General features: G+C 50.5%; 1 protein-coding gene across 1 annotated transcript; it reads left to right on the top strand.

The window, feature by feature from the left end:
• The first annotated feature begins 1544 nt into the window (after nucleotides 1–1544).
• LOC142024983 (lymphocyte antigen 6 complex locus protein G6c-like) lies at nucleotides 1545–4934 on the top strand. The gene is made up of 3 exons (XM_075017380.1): nucleotides 1545–1695; nucleotides 2399–2518; nucleotides 4810–4934. Exons 1-3 carry the CDS (start codon nucleotides 1647–1649, stop codon nucleotides 4932–4934), a joined length of 294 nt encoding a protein of 97 aa, XP_074873481.1. The 5' UTR covers nucleotides 1545–1646.
• Nucleotides 4935–14373: the final 9439 nt, after the last annotated feature.

Below are 14373 nucleotides of genomic sequence, written 5' to 3'. Positions count from 1 at the left end.
GGGAAAGAGGCTTCCTGCTTGTGACTGGTTTGCAATTCTAACAGCTGCAGGATGCTTTCCAAGACCACCTCTCCTCCCTGGGTAGATATTTGCAAGTCCTGGGTAAATCAAACCTTCACCCTGTCTCAGGCCAATGTAGGAAGTGCTCAGTAGTCCACCAGACAGCCTGTTGGCCTTCTAAGATGCCATGTCTAACACAGTCATCCAAAGAGCATGGGTTCTAATCCCCTGGGGTCACTTGAGTTGCTGCCTACCCGCCATTGTGGCTTTCACCCACTGGACAGCCAAGTGGGAAGTAGACCTGCACCAGGTTGTGTGACTGACTACCAGGAGATGGATACCTTTATCTGCAACTTGTCAAGGTGAGCAGCTATGAATGTGGCTTGTTGGTCTAGGGGGGTGCTTCTGGCTTTGGGTGTGAGAAGTCCTGGGTTCAAATTCTACACGAGCCCTTGAGGGCCTCATTTTCAGTGGTGTCAGATGGCAGAAGAAGGAGCAATGGTCTGAAGTTGAAGAGGGAGTGGAGAAGGTTGGATATTAGGAAAAACTACTTCCCCAGGTGGGTGGTGAAGCGCTGGAATGTGTTGCCTAGAGAGGTGGTGGAGTCTCCATCCCTCAAGGCTTTTACATCCTGGCTTGACAAGGTCCTGGCTGGGATGACTTAGTGCGGATTGATCTTGATTGAAGCAGGGGGCTGGACTAGATGACCTCCTGAGGTCCCTTCCAGCCTCATGATTCTGTGACCTAAAATGGTGTCGTAAGGAGGAGGGAGAAAGTTTGTTCTTCTTGGCCTCTGAGGATAGAACTAGAAGCAATGGGCTTAAACTGCAGCAAGGGAGGGTTAGGATGGACATTAGGAAAAAGTTCCTAACTATCCAGGTGGTCAAACACTGGAATATATTGTCTGGGGAGGTTGTGGAATCTCCGTCTCTGGAGATATTTAAGACCAGGTTAGATATATGTCTATCAGGGATGGTTTAGACAGTGCTTGGTCCTGCCATGAGGGCAGGGGGCTGGACTCGATCACCTCTCGAGGTCCCTTCCAGTCCTAGTGTTCTATGATTCTATAAAAAAAACAAGAAAACCCCTTTAGGGAAGTGGAAGAAAGTGAATCGGTCGATCAGTGTGAATGCACACAAAAAACGAAAAGATTTCCCCCTTTTTAATGAGATGCATAAGCCTGAAACCCTGCAGCCAATCGTGCTGGTCCCCTTTTATGAAACCTCACACCCACCACTTTATGCATCCTTGAGATAGACCCCAAAAGCAAAATAGGCGTGGCTGCAAAACTCGGTAAGGGATGGTGAATGCTATTCAGCGCTCAGAGCCTCAGATTGGTGCTGATTTGAAAATATTCTATTGAAAGGCAGAAGGGGTCTGGCTCTGGGCATGCGTATTCTCTGAGCAGCTTCTTTTGCAACCTTTTGGGAAATTCGGTGAGCCCTGAGTTTTTTCTTGGGCAGGTCAAAGGGTTGGACTGTGACACAGCTTTTCGGCAGAGGAATTTTCATTGCAAGCTCCTTGTTTCCACCTGGCACAGGGCAGGCCCCGCGTAACGCAACAGGGGATCGGAGAACGCACCTCTGAAGCTCTGCCTGTTGCCTGTCGCCGGCTGTGGGCTCCGTCTCGCCTCGTTGTCTACGGACATGAAGGTTTTCTTCGTGGGACTGGCCGCCCTCTTGTGCTTGGCAGGGGGTGAGTTCAGGGCAAACCCTAGAATTTAGTTGAATTGTTAAAAGACTGGAACACGCAGACGCTGGAAGAGAATTTCCAGCTGTATTATTGGTCAGGTGATGGCTTGGAAACCCAAAACAAGGGCTAGTTTAGCTCATAAAAGACAGCTGGCTTACTGGCTTTCTTCTGTGGTCTCCTTGTGCCTGCAAGGGGTCTTATTCCTCTTGTTTTCATTTTCTTTCATTGATTACAGAGGTGGGAAAAGTACCCCAAAAGTTACGTGAGTAAAATTGCAGACGCTTTCGCTGCTGGATATTTGAGTACAATTGAGATGTGACCCGTGTGTGTGTGTTTGTATTTTTACTCAAGGGCTACAATCACGCTAGGCAATGCTGCCAACAAAACCCCAGCTTTGTCGACAAAACGGGTGGAACATCCATACACAAAATGCGCTTTTTTGACAAAACGGTTGGAAGGTCACACGCAAAATGCGTTTTGTCAACAAAATGAGTGGAACGTCCACACACAAAATGCGTTTTGTTGATAAAACGGGTGGAACATCTGCATACAAAATGCATTTTGTCGACAACGCGTACTATAAGGAGAGTCAAACTCAGGACCACAGGTTTACAAAAGCAGCCCCCTAACCTCCAAGCTGTGGAGCCTATACACTAGTTTGCACCTGAAAAAGGCCTGAGTGGTTTCTTCTGTTCCTCCACCGTAGCAGTAGCTCTGCGCTGCAACGTCTGCAAACACAAGCTTGTCCTTTTCGGCTGCATCCAGGGATCGGGCGAGACAACCTGCGGCTGGAGGGAGAGATGTGTGAACATCAAAGCGTCGCTGGGTACGTACAGCAGTCCAGCCTCACCCGTACTGAGAAAGGAGCCATTGCTTTTTTTTTTTTTTCCAAGCACTGTCGTAGACGGCAGGTGAACTCCAGCTTTGGAGAGGCAAGTTTGCTAGCCCCGCCCCTTTCTCCTAAGGCCACGCCCCTTTCTGCCAAGGCCCTGCCCCCAAAGTGGGAGGCCTGTAAAAAGAAAAGCCTGGATAGAGGAGTGTGTTCTCCACTGTAAGCTATGGTGTTCCCTCTAAGCTGAGCCCTGGGGAGGCCACCCAGGAGAAATTCAGGTGCTGTCCAGCAGATTAGCAGAGCGCCCACAACACTAACGTGTTTCAATGGATGGTGCACGTCCGTGAATGCCTCAGTGCATGTAATGAAATTTAGTCCACTCATGGACGGAAAAATATTGGGGGAATGCAGACACCTGCCCCCAGAGCCACTTGCCCTGAGCACTGGCCCAACCCCAGTGCCCAGCTGAGCCAGCAGCCTCCCCTTCTGCTGTGCCGGCCCCAGTAGCACCCCATGCTGGCGACCCACTGTCACTCCCCTGTGCCCTGGAGGAGGGACTTTGTGAGCATCAGGGACCCCTGGGAGTGGGGGATGGAAACAAGGAGGCAGTGAGGTTCTCGGAGAAAGTGGGGCACTGAGGCCCTTTGTCCAGTAGGGGGCAGCATCAGGAAAGGCAGTAAGGGGGGGGTGTTCACATGGCTACTGCCCCCCCTCCCCAGCAGTCACCCTATCCAGGAGCCTGGAGCCTGGGTCTTCCCACCTGACCAGTGGTCATTCTTCCCTCTAATTTTTTTTCCACCTGTGAGTGGAATAAATTTTGTTATGTGCACCAAGGCCTGTGTGGATGTGCACCACCCATAGAAACACACACCGCCGCCTGTGGGTGCCCTGCTAATCAGCCGGGCAGCCCCTGAATCCCTCCTGGACAGCCACCGAAGCACTCAGCTTATAATCTCTTCCTGACGGGGACCCATTCTGACGATTCAGGAAGACCCACAGCAATTCAAAACTGGCAGGGGGAGGCAGAGGAGAAGAAGCTGTAACTAACTTTGCACCTCAGGCAAATGTAGAATAACTACAAATAACTATAGAATAACTCTTCATAGTAGTTATTTCATAAAAAATGGGAAAGTACATTAATAATAATAAAATAATAACACCAAGTATTTTCACAGCTAATTAAATTATCATAGTTGTTCTGAGTTGTGGGGCCAGGGGGAAAGCCCCTCCGCCCCAAACTGCTGTCCCCCCAGCTTCAACCCCATGCTCAGAAGCTGGAGGGGCTGGGGGGAGTCACACTCAGGAACTGGGAGGAGATCCGAACAGAACAGAATGGGGGTAAAAGGGGGTGAGGGAGGAGAAGGAGTGAAAATCACTTATTGCAAGAGTCTACCAAGCACCTTGCCTGGGATGGGTACGAGTAGCAAAGGTGGAGAAGACAAAGCAGCAGAAATGAAGCACTTTAAAGACTAACAAAATGATTTATTCGGTGACGAGCTTTGGTGGGACAGACCCACTTCTTAGGTCTATCACATTTCCCGTACAGACTGACATCTGTAAGTACAGAGGACCAAAACCAATTGCAATAAAAAATAACAAACCAAGTATAGAGGACTTCACCCCGCTCCTTCAGTCCCATGTACTTGATTTGTCAGTTTTTATTGCAATTTGTTTTGGACCTCTGGACTTACAGATGTCAGTCTGTACGGGAAATGTGATAGACCTAAGAAGTGGGTCTGTCCCACCAAAGCTCGTCACCGAATAAATCATTTTGTTAGACTTTCATAGAATCACAGAGCTGGAAGGGACCTCAAGAGGTCTTCGAATCCAGCCCCCTGCCCCAAGCAGGATCAACTCCCATCTAAGTCATCTCAGCCATGACTGTGTTAAACCAGGACTTAAAAACTATTCGAAAGTGGAGAAGCTCTTTGAAATGTATAATTCCTTCTCTATTGATAGAGCTGCTGGACGTGGCAGTCTCAAGGACCTGCAAATGGCTCTTTTACGAGCCATATGCAGATCTGAGCTGCTGCAACCCTTAACAAATCTAACCACGAGCCATGTTTGGGTCCCGACACGTAGGCTGGGAAGCCCTGGTTACAGGGATCACCACCAGAGCCTGGCAAAATCTATTGACAGCCGTGCCATGTAGGTGCTTATAGACTCCGATCAGCTCCCTGGACTGCAGCATTCTGAGTGTCGTGAGGGACTGGTGCTCACCATCTGCTGGGCCTCTGCGTGAGTAGGTTACGTCCCACATCCACCTCTTTTCTCTCTCTCCTCAGGGAAATTACCCATCTACTCCAGGCTGAACTGCACCTCCGTGGCGAACTGTGGCGCAGTGAGGACGCCCTATGAATCTCACTTTACTTACGACTACACCTGCTGCGACACGGATTTCTGCAACTGAGCTGGGTGGGGCGGGGAAGGGAGGGGATGTGGGTCTGAGTCGGCTGCTCAGCCCTGCTCTTCAACGTGCTGTCTCCCTTCTGCAGGGCGGGTAAAGGGCCGGATCTGAGCCGCTTTTTGGGTATTCCTTTTACAACCCCACCTCATAGAATCCTAGAACAATAGAGCTGGAAGAGACCTGAAAAAGCCATCGAGTCCAGCCCCCTGCTCTAAGCAGGACCAAACCCATCAGATCAGCCCCGCCAGGGCTTTGTCAAGGTGAGACTTAAACACCTCCAGGGATGGAGACTCCACCACTTCCCTGGGTGGACCATTCCAATGCTTCACCACCCTCCTTGTGAAAAAGCTTTTCCTCATGTTCAACCTCGACCTTCCCAACCACAACTTGAGACCATTGTTCCGTGTTCTGCCATCCGTGACCTCTGTGAACAGCCTCTCTCCAGCCTCTTTGCAGCCTCTCTTCAGTAAGTTGAAGGCTGTTGTCAAATCCCCCCTCAGTCTTCTCTTCTGCAGACTAAACAGACCCAGTTCCCTCAACCTTTCTTCATAAGTCATATGTTCCAGCCCCCTAATTATTTTGGTTGCCCTCCGCTGGCCCCTCTCCAGTGTACCCGCATCCTTCCTATAACTGGGGGCCCAGAACTGGACACAGTTCTCCAGATGCGGCCTCACCAAAGCCGAATAAAGAGGAACAATCACTTCTCTGGATCTACTGGCAACGCTCCTCTTGCTATTTCGATTGCTAAAGAGTCAGACTGTAGAATCCTAGAACACTAGGATGGGAAGGGACCTTGAGAGGTCTTTCAGTCCAGTCCCCGGCCTCTACGCAGGACCTAGCACCGTCTAGAGCAGGGGTGTCCAACAGGCGGCCCACGGGCTGGAATACGGCCCACAGAGACTTTTTATCCAGCCCATGGGGCTGGCTGCTGAAGTGGGACCAGCTTCTGTGGGGCTGGCTGCTGCAGGACCCTGGCAGTTGGGGTTCAGGGATGGCGGCACAGGGGTTTGGGGGTTAAGGGGCTGAGGGGGGTTAAGCCTAGGGGTGGGCAGGAGACAGTTTGAGGCTGTGGGGGGTTTAAGGCTGGGGGGTGGTTTTGGGGCTGGGGGGGTTTAAGGCTGGGGGGTGGTTTTGGGGCTGGGGGGGTTTAAGGCAGGGGGTGGTTTTGGGGCTGGGGGGGGTTTAAGGCTGGGGGTGGTTTTAGGGCTGGGGGGTTTAAGGCTGGGGTGTGGTTTTGGGGCTATGGAGGTCTAAGTTGGGGGTGGTTTGGTAATTTGAAGGATCTAAGCTGGGGAGGTGGTTTGGGGGTATTTTGTGTTCAGCCCCCGGAACGCATAAAAAAATTGTCGTGTGGCCCCCCGACGAAAAAACCTTGGACACCCCTGATCTCAACCGTCCCTGATAGGTGTCTGTCCAACCTGCTCATAAATATCTCCAATGATGGAGATTCCACAACCTCCCTAGGTAATTCCACCACCTCCCTAGGTAACTTATTCCCATGTTTAACCACCCCAACAGTTAGGAAGCTTTTCCTAATGTCCAATCTAAACCTTCCTGGCTGCAGTTTAAGCCCATTCCTCCTTGTCCTGTCCTCAGAGGCCAAGGAGAATAACTTTTCCCCCTCCTCCTTGTAACCCTCTTTTTGGTGCTTACAAGATTTCCATTCCTTCAGGAAAACACCTGCCTTCCTGCTTTCTTAAAAGGCGGAATCATGTCTTGGAGCTCAGGCTTGGGGTAAAAGGCTGCAAAGTGCCCTATTCTCTGCCAAAGCTTAATGCAAAGTATTGGCCGCTGTTTAAAATGTCATCTTAAAGTCGGTCAGAGAGATGCAATTCCAGCTATGTAGCTGGAATCGATAGATCTACGATCGACTTATCGGTGCATCCTCACTGAGGGAGGCTGACAGGAAAAACTCTCCCCTTGACTTCCCTTACTTCTCACGAGATTGAGGCGTACAGGGGTCGACTGTTGAGCCTGGATAGTTTGATTTCACGTTTCCTCACTAGGTGTGCAAAATTGGACACCGGAAGTTTGACCCTGACCGTGTTGGTCTCCCAGCTAGCGTAGAGGTACCCTGTTTCCTGGCCCTGCAGCCAAGCTAGGAGGCTCTGAGTGAAACCTGTGGTCAGGGTTGTTTTAGTGGATTAGCAGACAATCAGATCTGGTCCATACTAGGCAGGTAAATCAATTGTAGATAGGCAATTCTAGCTGTGGCAGTTGCGGAGCTAGAATCAATTTATCTGCATTTGACTTACCTGGCTGACCTCCCTTGCTTTTTCCAATATCGAGGAGTACAGATAGTTCGATTTTGCACATTTCTATCAGGCATGTGAAATTGAACCTCATAAGATCAACTCTGAGCAGGTCGATCTTCCAGGTAACATAGACATACCCTCAAACTAGAGTAAGGTGGGGTCAGAAGCACCTCTCTGGTCCTGAGGAGCAGCCTGCTTTGTCTCTCTCTGTTCTAAGGTTCTTATGTGTCTTATCATTCAGAATTCTAAGAAATCAAGTTGTTATAGTGCAACCTGCCACTAAAAGTTCTGATCCCACATCTCCATGCATGAGCCATGAACATAACACCTGTGTCCCATTAACCTTCTATTTTACCCATAATCATTTATCTTAGGCTCAGCAGGATGGCACACGCACAGCCTGGCCAATAGCTATATTTTCTTATCCAGCTGGTCTTATCAATCGAGATGTAAACTTGGCAATTTGGAGGCTACCACGGCTGCTTAGCACATGAATCAGAACCATCTCACTCTCCCTTGCTACTCCTCCCATCTATTGGCTATAGCCACTCGTTGTGGTTCCTTCTTAAACTCAGGCGGTCAGTGCTTTTGGGCAGGGAATGTCTTTTTTGTTACATGTATGTACAGCACCAAGCACAAGAACTAGATCCTTGGGTGAGGCCTCTGAGAACCACAACGCTTCTGTGTTATGGCCAAGGGCAAACAGACTTTTTGGTGCTGGGGAGCTGAAATCAACAAGGATACTCCCCTTAATTTACTCTCTGTTCCGATGGTATCCTTATGATTGAGGACAATCTGTTGCTTTGCTTCTGTGCAATACACTGCAAAACAGCGTGCTGGTCCCAGGTGCTATCCAAATTAATAACAGGAGTGGGAGTCGATGACCTCGAGTCCCTTCCAGCCCTAGAATTCTAGGACTCTATGATCATCTTTCAAGGAAGAAACATGCACACGACTCATGCGTATTTCAACTGACAAATAAACCATTCGAATGTGAAGCCACTTCAGCTTTCTGTGCTTCCTCGTCGCCCTCTGTAAAGCAGCGGCAACCTTTTCAGCTCCCACTCTAGGGGCCATGAGGCCAAATGCCTTCATCTTTGCAGGACACATCAGGATTAGGAGGAGAATTAGGATCTGCAGGGACTGGGAGCTGGAAAGCACCATAGGCCAAAAGGAAAGGCATTTATCGGAACCCATGTTCCTTGTAAGCGCAAAGCTTGGACAGCCGCCCAGGTGAGATTCAGGGGCCGCTCAGCTGATTAGCTGAGCGCCCATAGCCGGCCGTATGTGTGTCTATTGGTGGTGCACATTGGCACGTGCTTTGGTGCATATAATAAAATTTATTCCACCAGGGATGGAAAAAGTTAAAGGAACACTACTCATGGGAGGTAAAGCACTGACATAAATGTGATCTTTTCAGCCTCCAATCCGCTGCAATTTTTATCAATCACATTTTGTTCCTCCTCAGAAAAGCAGCCTTTCCTCACCTCCCAAAATACCTTCCGGTGAATTCATTTTTTTCTGGCAGGTTTTGGTAAACTAAAGCACCACAGACGCTTTCAAAGCCCTGGCAAACAGGCCCACTTCCAACACCACGACATGTAAATAATTGACCTTTTTTCCCCCAGGAAAAACGTTTATGGGAGCTTTATGACATCTGTGCCAAAATAAAACGTTTACTAAAGGCTCAGTGGGAATAATACTGTTTGGGAGGTTTTGCCTTTTTGCCACTAAATACTGATTTTTGTTTTGTTTTGTTTTTTGGGGGCCAAACGCCCTTTTTAATCATTCTTCATCCCAAGTATCAGAAAGGCGGCTGTGTTAGTCTGTAGCTTCGAGAACAACAAGTTCTGGGGCACCTTATAGACTCACAGAAATTTTGGAGCATGAGCTTTCGTGGGCAAAGACCCGCTTCATCAGATGCATGAGTTGGTGGGAGGAGTTCCAGAGGGGTATTTAAAGAGTGGGGTCCCAGTAAAAGGCAGGGACGGCTCTGTCAGCTGGGACCCCACTCTTCAAATACCTCTCTTCATCCCAACAGCAACGAAGGGTCCTGTGGCACCTTATAGACAGAAAAGTTTTGAGCATGAGCTTTCGTGAGCACAGACTCACTGAAGTGAGTCTGTGCTCACGAAAGCTCATGCTCAAAACTTTTCTGTTAGTCTATAAAGTGCCACAGGACCCTTCGTTGTTGTTACAGATCCAGATTAACACGGCTACCCCTCTGATAACTCTTCATCCCAAGTAATTCTTGCAAACAAAGGAACAGGTGGCATCTGGTGGCCAAATGGAAAATAGCCAGCTAGGAGCCATAGGCCAGGTCTACACAGCACTACATCTGACGAAGCAGGTCTTTGCTCACGAAAGCTGATGCTCCAAAATATCTGTTAGTCTCCAAGGTGCCACAGGACTCCTTGTTGGTTTTGAAGCTACAGACTAATGCAGCCACCTCTCTGACACTAGACATTAAAGTCGATCACAGATACCTAATCCTAGCTACGGCACTTGCGTAGCGGGAATCGACTGACCTACAATCCACTTACCTGGCGGCCTTCGCTGAGCCTGGTCTACACTTAGCGCCAAAGATCAAATGCTCAGGTTCGGTCTTCCGGGATGCCTTTTCGATGTGCGAAATGGCACATTCCTGGGGCAATATCGAGCCCGGAACCCCTTGCGAGCTGCAAGGATGAAGGAATGCTGACGGGAGGAGAGCTCCCCTCGGCAGTCTGCAGTGAGGACAGGGATGAATATCAATGGCTGCAAAATCGATTTTTGGTACGCAGTTGGCGGACCTAAAATCGAGCAGCAGCCGTCAATATTCAAGGAAAGTGTAGACCCAGCCAGAGGGAGGTTAATGGCCGAAACTCTCCCATTGAACCTCCCTGACTCCTCGTGATATTGCAGAGTACAGGGGTCGACTACTGAGCCCCAACAGTTCAATTTCACAAGTCCCTCCTGGACAGGTGAAATCGAAGCCTGGAAGATCGACACTGACAGAGTTGATCTTCCAGGACGTGAAGACGTAACCTTAGACTCATCAGTGCAGACTTATGAGTTGCACCTCTCTAATCCGGCACGCTCAGGGCCCGACCAGTGCCGAACGAGAGAATTAGCTGACCACGGGAGGTCAATATTATCTAGCACGTTACCACCACTTCCATGCTTACTGGGCGCGTGGAGGACATTTGGAGTAAATTACAGTGAAAGAACACTGAGAACCAGGACTGGCGGCTGCAGACAAACTTGAGGGGACTGCAGGAAACTTGGCCACACATATGGTGAGTGGTTGGCCAGCTAACGAAAACCATGCCGGATTACGGATGTTGCCAGACCAGCGAGTGCCAGATGAGAGAGGTTCCACCTGTATCCGATAGCCTCACGCTCTCCTAATGGCATGTCTGTACAGCCGGGAAGCTGACTTCTCGGAAGGTCGATCTTCTGGTGTTCAGAGTAGCACATCTAGTGGGGAAGTGCTAAAATAAACCCGGAGGATGGCCCCGTTGCCCCTGGTGTTCCTCAGAGGTGTGAGGAAGTCGATGGAAGAGTTTCTCCCATCAACCTTCCGCAGTGGGGACGGGGCAGAAAATCGATTTACAGAAGCGGGATAGGGCTGGGGGTGCGGGTGGGGGAGTAGGGTTCAGGAACAGACCAGGACTGGGGTGGCCGGTCAGGAAGGAGGATTCAGGAGCAGGCTGGGGTGTTGGGCGTTGGCAGGAAGTGCATTTCTTAGATCAATCTTTTCCCCTAGGGTAGACCTGCCCTAAGAGCCAAGAGGAGAATTCGGCCCTGCGTTCCCCCTGGTATGACAAACATTGTACGCAAGTCTGAACAGAACATCCAAGCTCAATGTCGGCTAGGAACCTGGGGCCTGGATCTGGGTTTGTGTCCTGCCTTGAATCTCTCTCCGGCTTGTCTTCAAACTTTCCGAAAGTTTGGGGATCCGAACCGGATTTCGTATCCCACCACCCAGGTGTGTCACCAGCTGATGCTTTGTTTTTATCCCCAGCCAGGCCCATGCCCAGGAATTTCTGGGTTTTTTGTGTGTGTGTGTGTGTGTGTGTGTGCTTTTTTGTAAATGATTGCAACTTTTGTAAATAAAAAGGAGTTCAAAATGGTTGTGCGGTGAGTACGCATGTAGCCAGGTGCTGTGACCTTCCCCCCGCCCCAGAAGCAGACGAATCTTTCCCAGAAGCATTGGTGGGCGGAGCCAGAGCACCCTTGCCCCGCCCCTCAGAAAGTGACGCGCAAGGCCGGGAATACAAGTGGCAGGGCACAGAGCTCATTAAAAGGGCAGCCTCTGAGCCATGCAGAGGGCCCAGGCCGTGCTCCCATGAGCAGGAGCCTGGGAATCCATGCCACACTGGCGTCAGGTCAGGACGGCTGGCCAAGCGGTCTGGCCAGAGGGGCGTCTCAGCCTGCCACTCCCCTGCTACCCAGAGGTCACGGACCTGCCTGACCTCCTGGATGACCCTGAGTGGGACCCACCATGGCATTGGCCTTTCTCCTGGGTTGTGGCCTAAGTGGTCAGCTTATCATAGGATCCCAGGGCTGGAAGGGACCTCAGGAGGTTATCTAGTCCAGCCCCCTGCTTCAAGCAGCATCAACCCCCACTAAGACATCCCAGCCAGGACCTTGTCAAGCCGGGATTTAAAAACCTCTAGGGATGGAGAATCCACCACCTCTCTAGGCAACACGTTCCAGTGCTTCACCACCCTCCTGGGGAAGTAGTTTTTCCTAATATTTAACCTACGACTCTCCCTCTTCAGCCCATTGCTCCTTGTTCTGCCATCTGACACCACCGAGAACAGTTTCTCACCCTCCTCTTTAGAGCTCCCCTGCAGGAAGCTGAAGGCTGCTATTAAACCACCTCTCGGTCTTCTCTTCTGTAAACTAAACAAGCCCAAATCCCTCAGCCTCTCCTCATCGGTCTTGTGCTCCAGCCCCTTAATCATTTTCGTTGCCCTCTGCTGAACCTGCTCCAGCACATCCACAATTTAAAAGGTGGTGGAATCCAGGCACCTCCAATCACAGCAAGACTTGCTGTCACCCTGGAAAGACTTTCCTTTTGTGCTTAAACCTGACTTGGCCAAGACCCACAAGGATTGAGCTCACAACCCTCAGTTTACAAGGCCAACACCCTTACCACTGAGCTGGTGCCCACTTACAGGAAGCTCTGCCCTGAGCTGTTATGTTCATTGGTCCTACCCACATACACGACAAAGACAAACAGACCCACTCACCCATCTTTCCTCCCCTTCCCCCCACATTTAGCACTCCATCTGCCCCGCCCAGCAGGTGCAGCAAGCTGACAGCGAGTCCCTCAATGAGGTCATGCGCCGCGCCCCAGTTCTGCTGGTCTTGCATCATACAATAAGGATAACAGCTATTCGTTACCCTGGCCTCCAATAGCAAAGAGACAGGTGCCCCACCAGCCCCTGGTATCATAGGCAGGGTGGGTGTGGCCATGCAAATGAGGTCAGCTCCGATGGCCTCTTTTCTGGCTCCTCACTGGCTGGGAAAGGAGAGCTCATTCAGGCCCTGCTGTCCCGGGTCAAAGAAACCTCCTTAATCAGCCAAGTACCTAAGAACTCGAGTTGAGGGATCTTAAGGGTACACTCAAGTGATATCCTGAATGCAGGTCTGTGAAACAGCTCCTGAACTCAGCTCCCGCATTTTGAGCTGGGTTTTTGAAGGAGCAAAGACATTCAGGTCTAGATTTGGCTCTGGAATGCCCATCCGGAGCGGTGGCCCCCCAAAACGCCCTCAACGTTTTTTCCATTTTGGGTGGAATAAATTTTATGTGCACCGAGACATATGCAGACGCGCACCACCACTAGAAATACATGGGCATTCAGCTGTCTGTTCTAGGACTGGGTCTCTTCCATATTTTCATGAATGATTTCAACACCGGCAGAGAGCGTACGCTTCGCAAGTTTGCAGCTGACACCAAGCTGGGAGGGGTTGCAACTGCTTTGGAGGACGGGGTCAGAGCTCAGAACGATTCCGGAAAAACTGGAGCAATGGTCGGAGGGAAACAGGATGAAGTTTCCTGTGGCACCTTGGAGAAGACCCAATTTATTGCAGCAGAAGCTTCCATGGGCAAAGACCCCCTTCGTCAGATGCACGAAGTTTAATAAGGACAAATGCAAAGTGCTCCACTTGGGAAGGAACTATCAGTTTCACACATACAGAACGGGAAGCGATGCCCTAGAAAGGAGCCCCACGGAGAGGGATCTAGGGGTCAGAGTGCACCACAAGCTAAATAAGAATCAAGAGCGTGACACCATCGCAAAAGAGCAAGCTCGATTCTGGGCTGCATTAACACGAATGTTGTGAGCAAGACACGAGAAGTCGTTCTTCTGGTCTGCTCTGCGCTGATTAGGCCTCAACTGGAGCATTGTGACAAGTCTGGGCACCACAATTCAAGAAAGACGTGGAGACATTGGAGAAGGCCCAGAGAAGAGCAGCAAGGATGCCGAAGGGTCTAGAGAACGTGAGCGAGGAGGGAAGGCTGAAAGAACTGGGCTGGTTTAGTTTAGAAAAGAGAAGATTGAGGGGGGACGTGGTAGCGGCTTTCAGGTATCTAAAAGGGTGTCAGGAGGAGGGAGAAAAATTGTTCTCCTTGGCCTCTGAGGACAGGACAAGAAGCAATGGGCTTAAACTGCAGCAAGGGAGGTTTAGGTTGGACATTAGGAAAAAGTCCCTAACTGTCAGGGTGGTCAAACACTGGAATATATTGTCTGGGGAGGTTGTGGAATCTCCACCTCTGGAGATATTTAAGAGCAGGTTAGACAGACACCTGTCGGTGCTGGTGCTTGGTCCTGCCAGGAGGACAGGGGACTGGACTCGATGACCTCCCGAGGTCCCTTCCAGTCCTAGTGTTCTCCGGTTCTATGAATCACCTGTGTGGCTGCCCAAGTGCCGAGCTTACAGGGAACCCTTCCCCGTTCCTCTTCCAACCTCTTTTGGCTGCGAATGATCAAGCCCAGATGCAGAACACAGAGCTGGAGTTTGGCAGCCCGGGTCTCTCTCTGCCTCTTTTCCATCCAAGCCTCCTCTGCCGGCTGCCCTGCAGCCCTGATGGGTGACTCATTGCCAGTTTAAGAAATCTGACACTGTAGATATGACTCGGGGACACCAGCTGGTCTGTGGACCAGGCACACCCACATGCCCTTCCGTGCCAGACA

Source organism: Carettochelys insculpta, chromosome 22 (genome assembly GCF_033958435.1).
Source record: "Carettochelys insculpta isolate YL-2023 chromosome 22, ASM3395843v1, whole genome shotgun sequence".
NCBI classification, from domain to species: domain Eukaryota; kingdom Metazoa; phylum Chordata; order Testudines; family Carettochelyidae; genus Carettochelys; species Carettochelys insculpta.
Note: the sequence above shows the minus strand (reverse complement) of the source record. Positions and strands in the feature narration are given on the sequence as shown.

What these genes read in the sequence shown, in the direction of transcription:
- LOC142024983 (XM_075017380.1), top strand. Translation starts at nt 1,647, where the DNA reads ATGAAGGTTTTCTTCGTGGGACTGGCCGCCCTCTTGTGCTTGGCAGGG. An exon ending in CCTCTTGTGCTTGGCAGGGG is followed by an intron (nt 1,696 to 2,398) that starts GTGAGTTCAGGG and finishes CCTCCACCGTAG; the next exon opens with CAGTAGCTCTGCGCTGCAAC. An exon ending in GAACATCAAAGCGTCGCTGG is followed by an intron (nt 2,519 to 4,809) that starts GTACGTACAGCA and finishes CTCTCTCCTCAG; the next exon opens with GGAAATTACCCATCTACTCC.